This window comes from Theropithecus gelada, chromosome 7a (genome assembly GCF_003255815.1).
Source record: "Theropithecus gelada isolate Dixy chromosome 7a, Tgel_1.0, whole genome shotgun sequence".
NCBI lineage: Eukaryota > Metazoa > Chordata > Mammalia > Primates > Cercopithecidae > Theropithecus > Theropithecus gelada.
In genome coordinates, this window is record NC_037674.1 from 26,061,730 (window position 1) to 26,082,205 (window position 20,476).

Genomic DNA, 20,476 nt, shown 5'->3' on the forward strand with positions numbered 1-20,476 from the left:
CAAAAAAAAAAAAAAAAAAAAAAAAAAGAATGCAGGATCTGGGCCCCTATCCCAAACCTACTAAATCTGAATTTGTATTTTATTATTCTTATTGTTATCTTTTTGAGAGAGGATTTTGCTCTGCTGCCCGGGCTTGAGTGCAGTGGCATGATAACAGCTCACTGCAGCCTGAAACTCCTGGGCTCAAATGGTCCGCCTACATCAGCCTCCTGAGTAGCTAGGACTATAGGTTCATGTCACCACACCCAACTAATTTTTTTTTTTTTTTGTATTTTTTTTAGTAGAGACGGGGTTTCACCGTGTCCGCCAGGATGGTCTCGATCTCCTGACCTCGTGATCCACCCGTCTCGGCCTCCCAAAGTGCTGGGATTACAGGCTTGAGCCACCGCGCCCGGCCACACCCAACTAATTTTTAAATTTTTTTGTAGAGATGGGTCTCACTATGCTGCCCAGGCTAGTCTCAAACTCCTGGGCACAAGAGATCTATCTGCCTTGGCCTCCCAAAGCGCTGGGATTACAAGTGTGAGCCACCACGCCCGGCCTGAATTTGTATTTTAATAAGATCTCTAGATAAGTGTATGCACTTTACAGTTTGAGCAGCACTATTCTAGAAAACAAAAAAAATTACATAGTAATGGAAGTACAGGAAGAATCTATAATAAATAGGAAAACATTTTTAATAAATCAGCAGCTTTTGGAAAATTATTTCTAAAGTTTCCCTAAGTAATACACAAAATGATTTTAGAGATATGGAGATCTTACATACTATGCGTTATAAAGATTAATAATTGCCAGGCGCAGTGGCTCACATCTGTAATCCCAGCACTTTGGGAGGCCGAGGCAGGCGGATCACCTGATGTCAGGAGTTTGAGACCAACCTGGCCAACGTGGCAAAACCCCATCTCTACTAAAAAAAAATACAAAAAATTAGCGGGGTGTGGGGGTTCACACCTACAATCCCAGCTACTTGGGAGGCTAAGGCAGGAGAATTGCTTGAACCTGGGAGGTGGAGGTTGCAATGAGTCAAGATCGCACCATTGCACTGTAGCCTGGGTGACAGAGTGAGGCTCCATCTCAAAAAGAAAAGATTAAAGATTAATAAAGAAGGAAAAAAACAAGCTTACTCATATGAAAGATGTGACTGATATATCTTGAAACATGCTTTCCAAATACGTAAAATGTTTAAAGCTCAATGCTCCAGGAACCTACACTTGTTAAACTCTAACATTTCCCTCTTGATGCAAGTCAATCAAATTTTAGTATTTAAGAAATTACAAATAACTTTAGCGTCATTTAGTTACAGATAAGACTTTTTTTTTTTTTTTTTGAGATGGAGTCTCGCCCAGGCTGGAGTGCAGTGGCGCAATCCCGGCTCACTGCAAGGGTTCATGCCATTCTCCTGCCTCAGCCTCCTGAGTAGCTGGGACTACAGGCACCCGCCACAGCCCCCAGCTAATTTTTTTTATTTTTAGTAGAGACGGGGTTTCACCGTGGTCTCGATCTCCTGACCTTGTGCTCCACCTGCCTCGGCCTCCCAAAGTGCTGGGATTACAGGCGTGAGCCACCATGCCCGGCCCAGATAAGACCTTTTAAATGGAAGCTATAGATCAATTCACAAGGCAAATATATTTTGCCCTTCATACGTGAAATAATATGCTCTGGGCACATTTTTTTCATTGAGAGTTATGAATATATATTGACTCTTCTATGTATATTGCTCATTTTAATTTAGAGCCAAGAGTACAAAACTGTAGGGAGACCGAGTTAAGGTTACTACTAAATAGGAAAATCCAAATTTTGTGTATATTTGAAATTTCTGTATTTAAATGAAAATATGGACATGCTTTAAAGTTTTAGTTGATCTTCATGCTATAGATTTTTCCTCTCACTGTATAATTTTGGCCATTTGAGTCTTTTTGTTTAAAGTGGCAGAAAGTTGAAATCTTTGGGTATTCAGGAAATCAAGACTACAGATGCTTTGGGCCCCCACAAATAGTACATTGAATCATTGTTCACTTTTTAGCAGCAGATGTGCTGGCTATGGGGGCAGTAGGGTTAGAAGTTTGTAGCAGGTAATTTTAAGGATAATTAATTATAAATCATTTCCCCTAATCTGCATAAATTAATTAGAACTGATTTTAATAAAATTTATAAAGTATACAGCAAACATTTAAAGCTGTTGTTGGAGAAAAGGGAAGCATAAACAGATTCAGTTGGATTGCATTTTACTTTTTGGTGTATGAGTTTACGGCAAACAATGCAGTTTGCCGCTTTTTCATTTCTTTCAATAAAAATATTTAGAAAGTATAATTTTTATTTTTTATTTTTTTGTAGAGATGGGTTTTGTTTTGTTTTGAGATGGAGTTTCGCTCTGTCACCCAGGCTGGAGTGCAATGGGATAATCTTGGCTCACTGCAACCTTCACCTCCTGGGTTCAAGTGATTCTCCTGCTTTAGGTTCCTGAGTAGCTGGGACTACAGGTGCACGCCACCACACCTGGTTAATTTTTGTATTTTTAGTAGAGATGGGGTTTCGCCATGTGGGCCAGGCTGATCTCGAACTCCTGACCTCAGGTGATCTGCCCGCGTCGGCCTCCGAAAGAGCTACGATTACAGGTGTGAGCCACTGCACCCGGCCAAGATGGGGTTTCACCATGTTGCCCAGGCTGGTCTTGAACTCCTGGGCTCAAGTGAACGGCCCACCTCGACCTCCCAAAAATGAGTCACTGCAGCTGGCCTTTTTTTTTTGAGTAGGCTCTCACTCTGTTGCCCAGCTTGGAGTGCAGTGGCACAATCACAGCTCCCTGTAACCTGAAACTGCTGGGCTCCAGCAATCCTCTCACCTCCACCTCCTGAGTAGCTGGGGCTAGAGGCGTGTGCCACTACACCAGGCTAATTTTTTTATTTTTAGAAGAGATGAGGTCTTGCTATGTTTCCAAGGCTAGAAAATACAATTTTTAGGCTGAGCCTGGTGGCTCACACCTGTAATCCCAGCACTTTGGGAGGCTGAGGTGGGCAGATCACCTGAGGTCAGGAGTTCAAGACCTGCCTGGCCAACATGGTAAAAACTCATCTCTACTAAAAATACAAAAACTAGCCAGGCATGGTGGCAGGCACCTGTAATCCCAGCAACTAAAGAGGGTGAGGCAGGGGAAGCACTTGAATCTGGGAGGCAGAGGTTGCAGTGAGCTGAGATCATGCCACTGCACTCCAGCCTACGTAACAGAATAAGACTCCATCTCTAAAAGATATATATATAAATATACAATTTTTAATGTGAGAAATCCTATACTTGAGAGATGTCTCAATTTATCAGTGGCTTTATAAAGCAAAATTAAAAACAAACATGGAGGCCAGGCACGGTGGTTCATGCTTGTAATCCCAGCACTTTGGGAGGCCAAGGCGGGCAGATCATGAGGTCAAGAGATCAAGACCATCTTGGCCAACATGGTGAAATGCCATCTCTACTAAAAATACAAAAATTAGCTGGGCATGGTGGTACGGCCTGTAGTCCGGGAGGCTGAGGCAGGAGAATCACTTGAACCCTGGAGGTGGAGTTTTCAGTGAGCCAAGATAGCACCACTGTACTCCAGCCTGGCAACAGAGTGAGACTTTGTATCAAAAAAAAAAGGAAAATGTAACAACATTTGTGTTTGTTTTGTCTGACTAGCTTGCTGCTAATTATGTTCTCTAAATGTATAAAAGTTCTCTGATATTTTACTGTTACCTTACAGTTTGCTAAATAGCCATTGCTTTTGAGAATTGAATAGTGTGGTGTACAGCGGTTATTTAACCGTGTCTACATTTTTCAAAGTTTTATATTATTTATTTTTTGTTTGTTTGTTTGTTCGTTTTTGAGACGTAGTCTTACTCTTGTCGCCTAGGCTGGAATGCAATGGCGCAATCTCGGCTCATTGCAACCTCCGCCTCCTGGGTTCAAGCGATTCTCCTGCCTCAGCCTCCCAAGTAGCTGGATTATAGGCGCACACCACTGCACCCAGGTAATTTTTGTATTTTTTGTAGAGACAGGGTTTCACCATGTTGGCCAGGCTTGTCTCAAACTCCTGACCTCAGGTGATCTGCCCTCCTCGGCCTCCCAAAGTGTTGGGATGACAGGCGTGAGCCACCGCGCCTGGCCTATTTATGTATTATAAAAAGTGACAGTGGGGGGAGTGGGGAGGGATAGCATTAGCAGATATACCTAATGTAAATGATGAGTTAATGGGTGCAGCACACCAACATGGCACATGTATACATATGTGACAAACCTGCATGTTGTGCACATGTACCCTAGAACTTAAAGTACAATTAAAGCAAGAAAGAAAGAAAAAGGAAATTAAATAGAATTTGCTAAAAAAAAAAAAAGTGACAGTAGTACCATTTTAGTTGGCCTGAATGTTTTCAAGCCTTGAAATAAATCTTGACTAAGTGAAGAAAAAAGGTGGACATTACTAACATCCTTAGAATTCCTAAAGCATTAAACAGAACGATGAGGCCACACTGTAATGACTCAGCCCAGGAGGAGCTGAGAAACTCCCTACTTTCTCTTGCTTATTTTCTTCCAATCTAAATCAATAGGCATATTAGGATATCTCCCATGACCCTTCCTGGGAGACAGAATTAAACATTTTAACTTAAAAGAGTCTCTGATGTGATGTCAGTGTTCCTCTGACAGTGGAAGAGTTAGAGAAATCTGTGACTCTTTTCTCTCTGGTGAAAACATGAATGATCTACAAGAGGACAAACCTGTAGACTGGGCTTACTAGCATCACATTCTGAGGGCAGATACAATTTTTATGTTGTTAGATAATTAAAATGATTGCAGAAATTTTTAACCATTGATTACAAAAACGCTTAAGTTAATTAAACTTACAATTCAACTAGTCCACTCCAGTATCCACCTAATGCCACAGTGAGCACAGCAATTACAAAAATAACCACCATAGTATAATCAAAGTCAGGCCACGATGGAGAATACATTTTCACAGTAATGTTATTTCCCAGAATCTGAAAGGCAAAATAACAGTTAAACACAGGAATAACTTTTTTCTCTACTATAGTCATAACAGCAATAGTCTACATTTCACTCTGCAACGGACATTATACATAAGACAGTCAAGAAGGCTAGAATTATTGTCTGATGACATGATATATTCTCTAGTCAAAAGTATGATGATATGCTTTGGTTTATAAAATCTCTAAAGTGCAGTGTTCTACACAGTCATATTTTGTTCAGGAATTTAAAGTTAAGATAAATGACATGACAAGAGACTTTTAAAGAACTGAAAACAAACATCCTTTCTAAAGTTTAGGCTTTGAGACACTTTGTGCCAAATGAGAGATGAGTATTTTCCAAAGAAAAACTTGATAGGCCTTATAGCTTCTTGGCAAATGGAGCAAATACAGCACTCAAAATTAAACATCAGTGATTACAAATAAAGAGATATAGTATTTATAAACTTTATCTAATATGTAATTGCTAATTTACCTGGTTTGCATCTTTAAAGTCTTTGTGGCTTATAAATGCAATCAGTATTTTCACATCAGGAAATTCAGATCTGTTACCTGAGGGAGGAAACTAAAAGAAAAAAAAATTATGAAAACTTATTTACTACTAATATATTATAGAATAAAATACTATTCCACTAAATATCAATATTACAGCTTTCTTTATAAGACAAAAATGTCAGGTATTCTTTCTTAATATTCTGTAAGTTCTCAAAATTGAATCCTTTTAACATGAACTTAAACTGATAAATGCTATAATATAGAGAGCATTTATGATATATATTATGTATGTGTAATACATATATACCTATATATGAATATATATACCTATATATGAAAATATATATATATATTTTTGTTTCTAACAAAGTCTTATCTGCTCTAGGAATAGAAAAACTGAAAAACTTTCCAAGTAAATGCCTATGAGATCTTGATTATTTATTTACAAAGAATCTTGCCATCAGATTATTCAAAACTCAGCCTCTAAACCACACACAAAGATGTTAATTCCATTTTTGTGAAATTTCACATCATGAACTCAAAATAAGTTATGATCGTTTTTATAACTTACTAGGACACTGTTATTGACAACTAACATTGCTTCAGCACCTCCTTTCTGTGCAATTCTGGCTTTTTCAAAAAAATGGCAGCTTCCCCATGGAACCACAACTGCTTTGCTCTTTATGCCAACAGAAGGAATATCAGAAAGGTTGCATAGTGGTGTGGAAGTCAGATTCATCAAACTAACGGAAGTCTGAAAATAAGAAATGTCTTCTTAACATGATAAAAATCATATTTCATCCTAAATGCATTCAGTTATAAATACTGCATTCAGTTATCAATATTGGTTTAAGACAATATCGTTTGAATTAGAAATATTTAGGCTTAGAATTAAGTATTTTAAAATTCCCTATTTTTCTAGAGAGAAAAATACTTGAGAAAAATCAATAAAATTATTATTTATTAGCAACTATACATTACAATGGTTTCACACAATAAAACATAATTATCACTCATTTTCACTTCTTCAATATTTTTTCTTTTTTCTTTTTAAATAGAGACAGGGTGTCACTATGCTGACCAGATTGGTCTTGACCACTTGGTCTCAAACAATCCTCCCATCTTGACATCCCAAAGTGCTAAGATTACAGGTATTAGCCATTGTACCCAGCCATCTTCACTTTTTTTTTTTTTTTTTTAAAGAGACGAAGTATTGCTCTGTCGCCCAGGCTGGAGTGCAGTGGCACAATCTCAGCTCACTGCAAGCTCCGCCTTCTGGGTTCACACCATTCTCCTGCCTCAGCCTCCTGAGTAGCTGGGACTACAGGCACCCATAACCACACCCGGCTAATTTTTGTATTTTTAGTAGAGATGGGATTTCACCGTCTTAGCCAGGATGGTCTCAATCTCCTGATCTCGCGATCCGCCCACCTCGGCCTCCTAAATTGCTGGGATTACAGGCGTGAGCCACCGCACCCAGCCTCCTTCTTCACTATTTTTATGTTTATGAATAGTAACTGTGATTTACTTACTGCATTTTCTAGGGTACTTGGAAGAGTTGTCCAATAAGGGTTATAAAGCATGCAGTAGTCCTTGGTTGTGCCATTTCCAGACGCATGCAAGACTGCTTCCTGAGCAGCTGTCTAGAAGACAAACAGTAACTTTCAAACTGGCAATGATATGGCTTGCCAACAACTAAGGATTTTAATAAAGCTATTTATATGCAGGGTTGATCACATTTCCTTGAGAGGGACGGTATTCCATGAATTTGTTTCTTCTTGTTTGAGGAAATAAAAAGGAGGGTTAGGAATATTAAAACCATACACAATTGCCCAGCACAGTTTCTTTAAGGAAGATACGCCACTTTCTGAAGGGAGTAACAATTACGACTCTTGTTATAAGGGCCATACTCCAGGAAGAATTCTTGCTATGATGTAATTTCAGTACTCCCTTCACAGCTGGAAACTTTCCAATCTCCTATGAATTATTACTTCATTGTTTATATATATATATATATATATATGTGTGTGTTTTGTTTTTTTTTTTTTGAGACAGAGTCTTGCTCTGTCACCCAGACTGGAGTGCAGTAGCACAATTTTGGCTCACTGCAACCTCCACCTCCCACGTTCAAGCGATTCTCCTGCCTCAGCCTCCCAAGTAGCTGGTACTATAGGGGCGTGTCACCACGTCCAACTAATTTTTATATTTTTGGCAGAGACGGGGTTTCACCATGTTGGTCAGGCTGGTCTCGAACTCCTGACCTCCCAAAGTGCTGGGATTATAGGCGTGAACCACCGCACCCGGCCATTGTTTATATTGTATAAAATGACATGTACTCAAAATCCATCCATCTGTCTTACCTTCCACATTCTACTAGGAACTAGGGTACAAAGGAAAAAAGTACATTATCATTTCTAAGTGCTATCTTTGGAAGAGAACCAGCTGGGACTTGAAGTAAATTATTCTTGCTCATGTTTTCAAAATTCTGCAACTGCCTATTCAAAAAGACCAATCCAGAATTTAAAGTACGGAAAAAGAAAAGCTTTGTCTCATTTCCCACTACCTGGAAAGAAAAGCCAAGAGGTAAGACGTGATTGGAAAGAGTAACTATAGTACATGGGAGGAGAGGAGAATATAAAATGAAGAAATACCCAAAAATATTTAGAATATACATCACAATAGATTTAGAGTTCACATCACAATTTCCTTAAAACTTGGCTCAATACAAATCCTTCTCTCCTCCTCTGAGCAAATCTTTTTCTAAAGCCATAAGGAAGGAAAAAGAAAGAATGCTTGGCAAATGATGATGTACTAAGCTTCCGCCACTAAAGCACATTATTAGATTGAATCACATGACATTGCTGATATTTCACCATTTTTAATCTACAAAACTGGTAGTTTCATATAAGTCAACGTAAATTTCTAATGAGTATAGAAATATTCTAATCCCATGCTCTGTTACCTAAAATGTCCCTTGAACGTTTTGGATTAGAGGGTTTATGGCATACTTGGGGCTTCATAGCTTATGGATCTAAGCAAGTATAGAGAATTCATAAAGCATGCCATCAAATTACATCGAATTAGGTAAGGAAGTAAGATGTGAAAAAGAGAAATGTAGTTTTCATTCAGCTATATACTTGATGGCTATGAATGGATTCTGACAGCAGAGCTGAACTAGTGTTACATTCTTATGATATAACAAACTACATGCTAGGTTACTTTCATACGTTTTTTCTGATTCAGTGTCACTGTTTTACAAAGAAGGGCTCTGAGACTCAGACAAGTCACTAACATAACCTACCTAAGGTCATATAGTAAAATAATTTACAATTTTTTTTTTTTCTTTTTTTTTTCTTTTGAGACAGAGTCTCGCTCTGTCACCCAGGCTGGAGTGCAGTGGCGCGATCTCGGCTCACTGCAAGCTCCGCCTCCCAGGTTGACGTCATTCTCCTGCGTCGGCCTCCCGAGTAGCTGGGACTACAGGCGCCTGCCACCACACTCGGCTAATTTTTTGTATTTTTTAGTAGAGACGGGGAATAATTTACAATTCTAACTAAAGAAGGTAATCCTGCAGATAAACATGAAGGTTGTTTAAACATTTTTGGAAAGAATGCTTCATAAGTGAATTCGGTACTTCTTACTGCATCCAACAAAATAAAACATTAACATCATGATTTCCTGCACTAGTGATGCTGACTTTGACGATCTGGTTAAGGTGGTAACTGTAGGATTTCTCTAGTGTAAAGACATGTTTTTCCCTTTATGTTTGATGAGTAAGTAATCTATGGCACCATGTGAACAGCCCAACAGCTTCTCACCAGGATATTCGCCTCCATGATGATCCTTGCCTAAATTTAATTTCCCATATCATACTGGGGATTACAAAATGGTGAATTTTTAAAATATTGTCATTCCTTCTACCCTTAATGGCTAGTATCTTTTTTTTTTTTTTTTTTTTTTGAGACAGAGTTTCGCTCTTGTTGCCCAGGCTGGAGTGCAATGGCATTATCTCAGCTCACTGCAACCTCCACCTCCCAGGTTCAAGCGATTCTCCTGCTTCAGCCTCCCGAGTAGCTAGGATAACAGGTGCCTGCCACCACGCCCAGCTAATTTTTTGTATTTTTAGTAGAGACGGGGTTTCGTCATGCTGGCCAGGCTGGTCTCAAACTCCTGACCTCCGGTGATGCAACCACCTCAGCCTCCCAAAGTGCTGGGATAACAGGCGTGAGCCACCACACCCAGCCATATCCTTCTTTTTAAAAGAGCTTTACTTTCTCCCCTACCATCTTTTAGTATCAGTAGAGATGCACTAATTTTTAAAAAATTTCAGTGTGGTATAATTACAATGGTTTGTTTGATATTCAAATTGTTCCAAATTTGGTCATTCAGAGCCTCTTCTAGCTGGCTCTTTGTATCCTTTATACAAGACTCAGGCCTGTAATCCTAGCACTTTGGGAGGCTGAGGCAGGTTGATCACCTGAGGTCAGGAGTGCAAGACCAGCCTGGCTGATATGGCAAAACCCTGTCTCTACTAAAAATACAAAAATTAGACTGGGCGCAGTGGCTCATGCTTGTCATCCCAGCATTTCAGGAGGCTGAGGCGGGTGGATCACCTGAGGTCAGGAGTTTGAGACCATCCTGATCAACATGGTGAAACCCTGTCTCTACTAAAAATACAAAAATTAGCTGGGTGTGGTAGTGGGTGCCTGTAATCCTAGCTACTCAGGAGGCTGAGGCAGGAAAATCGCTTGAACCTGGGAGGTGGAGGTTGCAGTGAGCCAAGATCGCGCCACAGCACTCCAGTCTGGGCGACACAGCGAGACTCCATCTGAAAACCAAAAAAACAAAAAACAAAAAACAAGACTCCATTTGTCTTTGAGGACTTCTTGTTTTTTTTTTTTTTTTGACACAAGGTATCCTAGGCTGACCTTGTCCTTTATCTGCTGCTATACATCTGGATCCAGCCATTCCATTAAGCTCCTGGTGGAGAGGAAACGTACCCAGATCAGGATCTGGGTCTTAACTGTGCATGCTGCTGCTCAAGTGGTATAACCTTTTTAATAAATAATGAGCAGCATCTATCAAAAGTTGTAATACATAGAATCCTCTGATTCATATCTACAGATATAGTATGTAAAAGCACAAAGATAAATGTATAAGGATATTAACTGCAATATTGTACGTAATAGCAAAAAAACCCAACTTCCACCAGTAAGATAACTGTTACATTATGATATGCACAGTACACAGCTACTCAAAACAGAGCTAGATCTATTTCTAGAAACAGAAGATGTCCATAGTAAGAAAAGCAAGTTTTAGTGTGATATTTAGAGTATAATCCTATTTTTATATAATGACCCAAGAAGCCCCTACAATGTATCTGTACATTTATATGAGCTTGAGGAAAAATGTGGAGAGATACATAAAGAGGTTATTAAAAGAAAAGAACATGCAGCAAATTTTGTGAGGGAGACAGCATGCCCAAACAAGTTAAGCCTTTCCATTACATTTTAAATATCTTAGTAAAGTTTCTCACAGATATTGCATAGCTTGGAAAATTCAGTTTACTACAATAGATATTATGGTACAAAGGTTAAGAGCATGAGTTTTGAAATGATAGTACAAGGATACAATGCTAGTTTCATCATTTACTGGTTATGTTACAAGTTATTTAATCTATCTTAAGTTTCAATATCCTCAGCTTTAAGATAACAATAAACACTCAGACCTCACATTTATAATAGAGATTAAGTTAGATGATGCAATTGTTTATACATATGAATCTCTTAATAAATATATCTAGCACCTTGCCAAGTACTTACGCAATGTAATCGAAATACAAAAGATTAATGGTTGGAAGATTAGTGGTTACCTGGGTCCTGGTGAGATGTGGAGATAAGGGGTACAGCTAAAGGATATAGAGTTTCTTTCTTTCTTTTTTTTTTTTTGAGACAGAGTCTCACTCTGAAGCCCAGGCTGGAGTGCAGTGGCAGGATCTCAGCTTAGGGCAATCTCCACCTCCTGGATTCAAGTGATTCTCCTGCCTCAGCCTCCTAAGTAGCTGGGATTACAGGCACCCACCACCACGCCTGGCTAATTTTTGTATTTTTAGTACAGACGGGGTTTCAACATGTTGGCCAGGTTGGTCTCAAACTCCTGACCTCAGACGATCCGCCCGTCTTGGCCTCCCAAAGTGCTGGGATTACAGGCACGAGCCACCGTGCCCGGACTTCTTTCTTTCTTAAAAGACTTTATTTTAGAGCAGTTTTAGGTTCACAGCAAAAGAGAGCAGAGAATACAGAGTTTCCATATAGCCTCTTATCCTACACACGTGTAGCCTCTCCCACTATCAACACCCCACAGCAGAGTGGTTGTTACAGCTGATGAACCTCCGTTGACACATCGTTATCATCCAAAGCCCAAAGTTTACATTAGGGTTCATTCTTGGTGTTGTACATCCTGTGGGTTTTGATAAGTGTACAACAACACATATCCATCATTACAGCATTGTACTACATAGTTTCACTGCCCTAAAATTCCTCAGTGCTCTACCTATTTTCTTTTTCTGATGATGAAAATGTTAGGCTGGGCGCGGTGGCTCACGCCTGTAATCCCAGCACTTTGGGAGGCCGAGGCGGGTGGATCACAAGGTCAGGAGATCGAGACCATCCTGGCTAACACGGTGAAACCCCATCTCTACTAAAAATACAAAAAATTGAGCCAGGAGAATGGCGTGAACCCGGGAGGTGGAGTTTGCAGTGAGCCGACATCGTGCCACTGCACTCCAGCCTGGGCGATAGAGCGAGACCCCGTCTCAAAAAAAAAAAGAAAGAAAATGTTATAAAATTGGCTGTGGTGATAGTTGCACGTATCTGTGAATATACTAAATATTATTGACTTATACATTTTAAATAGGTGAATTGTTTGGTATGCAAATTATACATCAATAAAGCTATTGAAAAAATAACACAAAACAAGATAGTCTTACTGGGGAGATTAAAAGCAAACTTGAAACAGATAATCATGAGCAGGACATAATTAAAGTCAAAGACTTCCTAGCAAAAACTTAAATAGTTCTTAAGGTATTAAAAACGCAAATTGGCCAGGTGTGATGGCTCACGCCTGTAATCCCAGCACTTTGGGAGGCTGAGGCAGGCGGATCAACTGAGGTTGGGTGTTCGAGACCAGCCTGACCAACACGGAGACACCCCGTCTCTACTAAAAATACAAAATTAGCCAGGCATGGTGGCCCATGCCTGTAATCCCAGTTACTTGGGAAGCTGAGGCAGAAGAATCACTTGAACCCGGGAGCCACTGATCTAGCCGAGATCGAGCCATTAAACTCCAGCCTGAGCAACAAGAGTGAAACTACATCTCAAAAAACAGAAATGAAAACAAAACAAAAACAACAACAAAACACAAATTTGGGGCCGGGCATGGTGGCTCACACCTGTAATTCCAGCACTTTGGGAGGCCTAGGCAGGAGGATCACGAGATAAGGAGATCGAAACCATCGTGGCTAAGAAGGTGAAACTCCATCTCTACTAAAAAAAAACAAATTAGCCGAGCATGGTGGCACATGCCTGTAGTCCCAGCTACTCAAGAGGCTGAGGCAGGAGAATTGCTTGAACCTGGGAGGTGGAGGTTGCAGTGAGCTGAGGTCGCACCACTGCATTCCAGCTTGGGCGACAAAACAAGACTCTGTCTCAAAAAAACAAAACAAGGCCGGGTGTGGTGGCTCAAGCCTGTAATCCCAGTACTTTGGGAGGCCAAGATGGGCAGATCACGAGGTCAGGAGATCGAGACCATCCTGGCTAACACGGTGAAACCCCGTCTCTACTAAAAAATACAAAAAACGCCGGGCGCGGTGGCTCAAGCCTGTAATCCCAGCACTTTGGGAGGCCAAGACGGGCGGATCATGAGGTCAGGAGATCGAGACCATCCTGGTTAACACGGTGAAACCCCGTCTCTACTAAAAAATACAAAAAAAACCTAGCTGGGACTACAGGCGCCGGCCACCCCGCCCGCCTCCGGCCTGGGGGAAAAGGGAGAACCCCCCCCCAAAAAAAAAAAAAAAAAAAATACAAAAAACTAGCCGGACGAGGTGGCGGGCGCCTGTAGTCCTAGCTACTCGGGAGGCTGAGGCAGGAGAATGGCGTGAACCCGGGAGGCGGAGCTTGCAGTGAGCTGAGATCCGGCCACTGCACTCCAGCCTGGGCAACAGAGCGAGACTCCGTCTCAAAAAACAAAACAAAACAAACAAACAAACAAAAAAACAAATTTGGAAGGGCATGGTGGCTCACGCCTGCAACCCCAGCACTTTGGGAGGCCAATGCCAGAGGGCCACTTGAGGCCAGGAGTTCGAGACCAGTCTGGGCAATATGGAGAGATCTCGTTTCTACAAAAAAATTAAAAATTAGCTTGGCATAGGGCTGTGTACCTATAGTCCCAGCTACTCCAGAGGCTGAAAGGATTCCTTGAGCCTTGGAGGTTGAGGCCGCAGGACCCATGACCATGCCACTGCACTCCAGCCTAGGGCCTAGGTGATAGGAGACCCTGTTTCAAAAAAAGAAAAAGAAAAAAAGAAAAGAGCAAATTATTGGGCCCCATTCCAGACCTACTGAATCAGAAGTTTTGGCCAATTTATGTTTTAACAAGCCCTTCTGGAGATTCTGATATCAGTTAAAGTTTGAGAACCACTGCTATAGGAGCAGTACTTATAGGAGACAAGATCTCGCCATGGTACTCAGGCTGGTCTCAAACTCCTGGCCTCAAGTGATCCTCCCACCTCAGTCTCTCAAAGTGCTGGGATTACAGGGTATGAGCCACCATGCTTGCCCTGATATTCTGCATTTCTAATAAGCTCCTAGGTGATGCTGATGCTGCTGGTCAATGGACCACACCTTGAGTAACAAGGCTATAAAAGAACAGAACAGTGGAAACCCCAGTGCTGTGTCAATTAAGTTGGGAAGCATACAGAAAATGGGCTTGAAAGTCAGGGTCTGGGCCGGGTGTGGTGGCTCACGCCTGTACTTTGGGAGGCTGAGGCAGGCGGATCACGAGGTCAGGAGATAGAGACCATCCTGGCTAACATGGTGAAACCCCGTCACTACTAAAACTACAAAAAAATTAGCCGGGCGTGGTGGCGGGCGCCTGTAGTCCTACTTACTCGGGAGGCTGAGGCAGGAGAATGGTGTGAACTTGGGAGGCGGAGCTTGCAGTGAGCCGAGATCGCGCCACTGCACTCCAGCCTGACAGAGTGAGACTCTGTCTCAAATTAAAAAAAAAGAAAATCAGAGTCTGTTTGAACATTACAAGTGCCAAATTAGGTGATCCACTCATGCTAGTATTTGATCATTTGACAAAGACCCTTCCTTTTCACCTTCCGAGTTAGAGACATGCTCCACAATGTCTGAATTTTCCTTTGTAATCAACTGTGGTCTGGTCTTCTGTGACTTTATTAAAACCTCAAAAAAACTTCTTTTAGTAAAAAGTTTAATATCAAGAGCTAAAAGAGGCTGGGCATGGTGGCTCACACCTGGAATCCCAGCACACTAGGAAGCTGAGGTGGGAGGATCACTTGAGGCCAGGAGTTTGAGACGAGTCTGGGCAACATAACCAGACCCCACATCAATTGAAAAACATCATTTAAGAGGTAGAAGGGATTTAGAAATAACATAATCTAGTCTCTTCATCTTATATATGAAACAGATCCAAAATGATCAAAAGGATGAGGTCAGTCTCAGGACTAGAACTGAGCTCTCTAAAACCGAGATCAGCAGTCTTTCAACTCTGCTCTCACTTCAAGTCCCTTCACACAGCTAGATCCCCAAGCACCTCATTCTCAGTGCTCAACCATCACACTCCAGTTTTCATAATGATCACATATTTCTCTGCATTAGCTGTTAACTCCTTCCCTTCTACAATACTGGCATGGGTTTCCTACCACTTCTCAAATTCCTCTAATAATCAATCAGTTCCTCTCACATCTTAAATCCTTTCCCTATACTCTTCTAAATACCCCCAATTCTAGGACTCTGGAGCTCATGGAACTCCTTTGCCTATGACAACTACTCCATACTGCTCACCCCTCATCTTCCTTTTACAGGCCAGTTCCTTCAGACTGGTCCTGGAATCGAGTGTCCTCCAGGGCCACCCAATGAATGTCACGACGGCACCTTTATATTCAGCATCTTATTTGATCCTTACACACAAGGGAAGAAAGTCTACTAGCCCATACTATTACGTTCTGCTTCCTTTTTCTCTGACTTTATGAGGTGCCTGTTATGGTATTCTAGGATCTCATGAACAATTTTAATTTACTTTGTCCAGATCAACTGACTTCAATCATATTCCCTACTATTTTCTTTTCAAATTAAAGAATTTTAATGTTTCCAGCCTGGCCAACATGGTGAAACTCCGTCTCTACTAAAAATACAAAAATTAGCCAGACATGGTGGCGGGCGCCTATAATCCCAGCTACTCGGGAAGCTGAGGCCTGAGAATTGCTTGAACCCAGGCTGTGGAGGTTGCAGTGAGCCGAGATTGAGCCACTGCATCCCAGCCTGGGTGACAGAGTGAAACTCTGTCTCAATTAAAAAAAAAAAAAAAAAAAAAAAAAGGCCAGGCGCAGTGGCTCACAACCGTAATCCCAGCACTTTGGGGGGCCGAGACGGGCGGATCACGAGGTCAGGAGATCAAGACCATCCTGGCTAACATGGTGAAACTCTATCTCTACTAAAAATACAAAAAATTAGCTGGGTGTAGTGGCAGATGCCTGTAGTCCTAGCTACACAGCAGGCTGAGGCAAGAGAATGGCATAAACCCAGGAGGAAGAACTTGCAATGAGCCGAGATTGTGCCACTGCATTCCAGCCTGGGCGACAGAGCAAGACTCCATCTCAAAAAAAAAAAAAAAGAATTTTAATGTTTAAATCTATCTTAATGTTGCCTATTCCTTTGATCATTTTTCTACTAAATAGCTTTTGGTATGACAAGTGTCAAAAGATTTTGAAAATCTAAAAAAGGACAACTCTAGCTGGTGCGGTGGCTCACACCTATAATCCCAGCACTTTGGGAGGCCGAGGTGGGGGGGGATCACCTGAGGTTGGGAGTTCGAGACCAGCCTGACCAATATGGTGAAACCCCGTCTCTACTAAAAATACAAAAATTAGCTGGGGGTGGTGGTGTGTGCCTGTAGTCCCAGCTACTCAGGAGGCTGAGGCAGAAGAATCACTTGAACCCGGGAGGCAGAGGTTGCAGTGAGCCAAGATCACAGCACTGCACTCCAGCCAGGGTGAAAGTGTGAGGAGACTCCGTCAAAAAACAAAAAACAAACAAACAAAATCCAGCAGTTATTTGCACCTATTCCTGGCATGATTATGCATTTCTAACAAATTTTCAGGTGCTCTGATGTTGGTCGAGTACATGGTTATAGACTTTATTATGAATAGTAGTGAAACTCACTAGTCTTCCAGACAGTACAGGGGTCCTCTTAGGAGTTTTCTCAAGAGATTATAGTTACAATGCATCTGCAGTCTGATGGCACAGACATTTGTGTTTGGGCGAGCAGTTCTCCCATTCCTCTCATGAGTTTATTCAAAATTCTTCAGTAGCTGCATCACTGGGTTCCAGTTTCAACACTCCCCTACACAGTCTGTAAGTTAAACCTGGTTCATGTTATTTGTGTTGTTTTCCATTAGATATACTTGTCTTCAATTTAAAGGGACAATATGTGAATGTGACTATAACTCTCTCTCTCCAATTAACCCCTTTGTAATCTTTCTTTATAAAACGTACAAATTGGCCAGGCGCAGAGGCTCACGCTTGTAATCCCAGCTCTTTGAGAGGCTGAGGCAGGCAGATCACCTGAGGTCGGGAGTTCGAGACCAGCTTCACCAACATGGAGAAACCCCATCTCTACTAAAAATACAAAATTAGCCAGGCGTGGTGGCGCATGCCTGTAATCCTAGCTACCTGGGAGGCTGAGGCAGGAGAGTTGCTTGAACCCGGGAGGCAGAGGTTGCAGTGAGCTGAGATCGTGCCATTGCACTCCAGCCTGGGCAACAAGAGCGAAACTCCATCTCATAAATAAATAAAATGTACAAATTAAACTATGCATGCTTCTATTTTTAGATACCAAACGGTGGAGGGCTTGGGGGACAAATGTTGTTAATAAACAATTTACTTAGAATGAGGACTAGCAATTTTTAAATATCTATATTCATAAACTGGAATATATAAAGTTACAATGTAATCACTGGTAAATTCGAAGGAGCAACAGCCACCTGCCCTTACATCATAGCAACGTAAGAGATATCCCTTTCTTTACAAATACCTTTCTCTTTCACACAGGTGTCAGTTTTAAGTCAACAGCAACACAATAAAAGAATTGAAAGGAGCCCCTGCAGGAAAGGTGGAGTTGGGATTGTCTGAAGGACACATGTTCCAAAGTCAGGCCTAAAAAACTTTCTGATCATTCACTCTTTCCTCCCTAATAACTTATATAATCAAGACAACACACATTGTTTCTATTCCTACCTCCAGTATTCAAGGTTAATGAAAATGATGCCCTGAAAGTGACTACAATTAGATTTACAGAGATTATGAGTAATTAAATAGTGACGAAGTGGGAGCTAGGACATCAAATAGGGATTTACAGGGAATCAAGTTGTCTGTGGGCCATGGGAAAAGCAGGAACAGGATCATTCCTTCCGTCTGGACAATCTGGTAACATAGCAGGGTGTGGGGAGAAGACAAGGCAGCTATTCATTCTTCATTCATTCATTCATTCATTCAATACTCTGCAATCTATGAGATGTTAGGGGAGACAGCAGAGAATGAGTTAGGTAGGGTTCCTGCTTCATGGGGCTTATACTCCACTTGTTACCTAGATCCAGCCTTCTTTCTGGTTTTCTCTAAATAATCTTCCTACTTAATATCTCAACCTTTATGGAATTTATGATTTTTTTTTTTTTTTGAGACGGAGTCTCGCCCTGTTGTCAGGCTAGAGTGCAGTGGCGAGTGATCTCGGCTCACTGCAACCTCCACCTCCCGAGTTCAAGTGGTTCTCCTGCCTCAGCCTCCCAAGTAGCTGGGACCACAGGCATGCGCCATCATGTCCAGCTAATTTTTGTCTGTTTTTCATTTTTTATTTTTTTGAGACAGAGTCTCGCTGTGTCGCCCAGGCTGGAGTGCAGTGGCAAGATCTCGGCTCACTGCAAGCTCTGCCTCCCAGGTTCACACCATTCTCCTGCCTCAGCCTCCAGAGTAGCTGGGACTACAGCAGGCACCCACCACCACGTCTGGCCAACTTTTTTGTATTTTTAGTAGAGACGGGGTTTCACCGTGTTAGCCAGGATGGTCTTGATCTCCTGACCTTGTGATCTGCCCGCCTTGGCCTCCCAAAGTGCTGGGATTACAGGCGTGAGCCACCGCGCAGCCAAAATGTCTGATTCACATTAGAATTTACAAACTCAAATGCCTACAAGGCCAGGCAAGTAATATAAATGCTTAAGTCAGAACCGATTTAAGACCATAGGGCATGGTAAAGTTGGGCAAACTCTGACCTAAAAACAATCAACTTAAAAAAAAAATTTTACTATCTTGAGGGAAGGACCTATATTTGGAGACTTTATGGTCTGGATTTTCATAAACAGACCAAATTTCAGGTGATTTTAAACAACTGATCAAATATATAATAAGCATATCTATCTATCTATTGACAGGATCTCACTCTGTCACCCAAGCTACAGAACAGTGGCATGGTCACAGCTCACTGCTGCCTTCAACTCCTGGGTGACTCACCTCACCCTCCTGAGTAGCTGAGACTACAGGCACAAGCCACTGCACCCAGCTAATTTATAAAGTTTTTTAAAAGATGGGGTCTGACTACTATACTGCCCAGCCTGGTCTCAAACTTCTGGCCTCAAGCAATCCTCCTGCCTCAGCCTCCCGAAGTGCTGGTATTACAGGCATGAGCCACTGTGCCTGGCCAACTTTTCCTATTTTTAAGCCTTTTCTTATAGATAAAGTTCACAAATTTATCTTAGTCTTATACCCTATTTTTGATTCAGAAAAAAATTATTAGCTGGGTACAGTGGCTCATACCTGTAATTCTAGCACTTTGAGAGGCTGAGATAGGAGGACTGTTTGAGCCCTGGAATTTGAGACTAGCCTGGGCAACATAACAAGATTCTGTCTCTATTAAAACCTATATAACAGGCCGGGTGCAGCGGCTCCTGTAATGCCGGCGCTTTGGGAGGCCGAGGCGGGCAGATCACGAGGTCAGGAGATCGAGACCATCCTGGCTAACATGGTGAAACCCCATCTCTACTAAAAATACAAAAAATTAGCCAGGCGTGGTGGCAGGTGCCTGTAGTCCCAGCTACTCAGGAGGCTGAGGCAGGAGAATGGCGTGAACCCGGGAGGTGGAGCTTGCAGTGAGCCGAGATCACGCCACTGCATTCCAGCCTGGGCGACACAGCGAGACTCCGTATTACTATATATATAACATGTTATAATATTATATATATAACATGTTATATTAATATAAATGTTATATGTATACATACATATATGTATATATATTTATATTAATATAACATGTTTATGTTCTATATATTATATATAATATAAATATATATAACATTTATATTAATAAGAAAAAATATTACTGCATAATTTAGTGGGAAAATACCAAAAGACCTTGGTTCTAGTCCTATTTTTCATTACTTTCTATATGATCTAGGATAAGTCATAATTTTCCTGAACCTTCTCAGGATTTTTTTGAGTTTCAAAGGAGATTATAGGTGTTGTATTTTGGGAAAGAGACATATAGCCATCAGTGACTTAGAAAGGAGCCAATGAGATGTAGAAATCACAGACAGCTCAGAGGCAACGTAAAACAAAAATTTTGAAGAACCTGAAAGTTTTTTTTTTGTTTTTTTTTTTTTTTTTTTTTTTTTTTTG

At 41.4% G+C, this 20,476-nt stretch overlaps 1 protein-coding gene across 2 annotated transcripts in view; it reads right to left on the minus strand.

Moving 5' to 3' along the window:
* Positions 1–20,476, minus strand: part of SPPL2A (signal peptide peptidase like 2A) — a 60,082-nt gene that overhangs the window by 33,658 nt on the left and 5,948 nt on the right. For both annotated transcript variants that reach the window (XM_025390483.1, XM_025390484.1), the window contains exons 2-5: positions 7,040–7,150; positions 6,079–6,261; positions 5,488–5,577; positions 4,873–5,006 (exon numbers count right to left, since the gene is read on the minus strand). In XM_025390483.1, the coding sequence (XP_025246268.1) occupies positions 4,873–5,006; positions 5,488–5,577; positions 6,079–6,261; positions 7,040–7,150 (518 nt within the window). The remainder of the gene's footprint in view (positions 1–4,872; positions 5,007–5,487; positions 5,578–6,078; positions 6,262–7,039; positions 7,151–20,476) is intronic.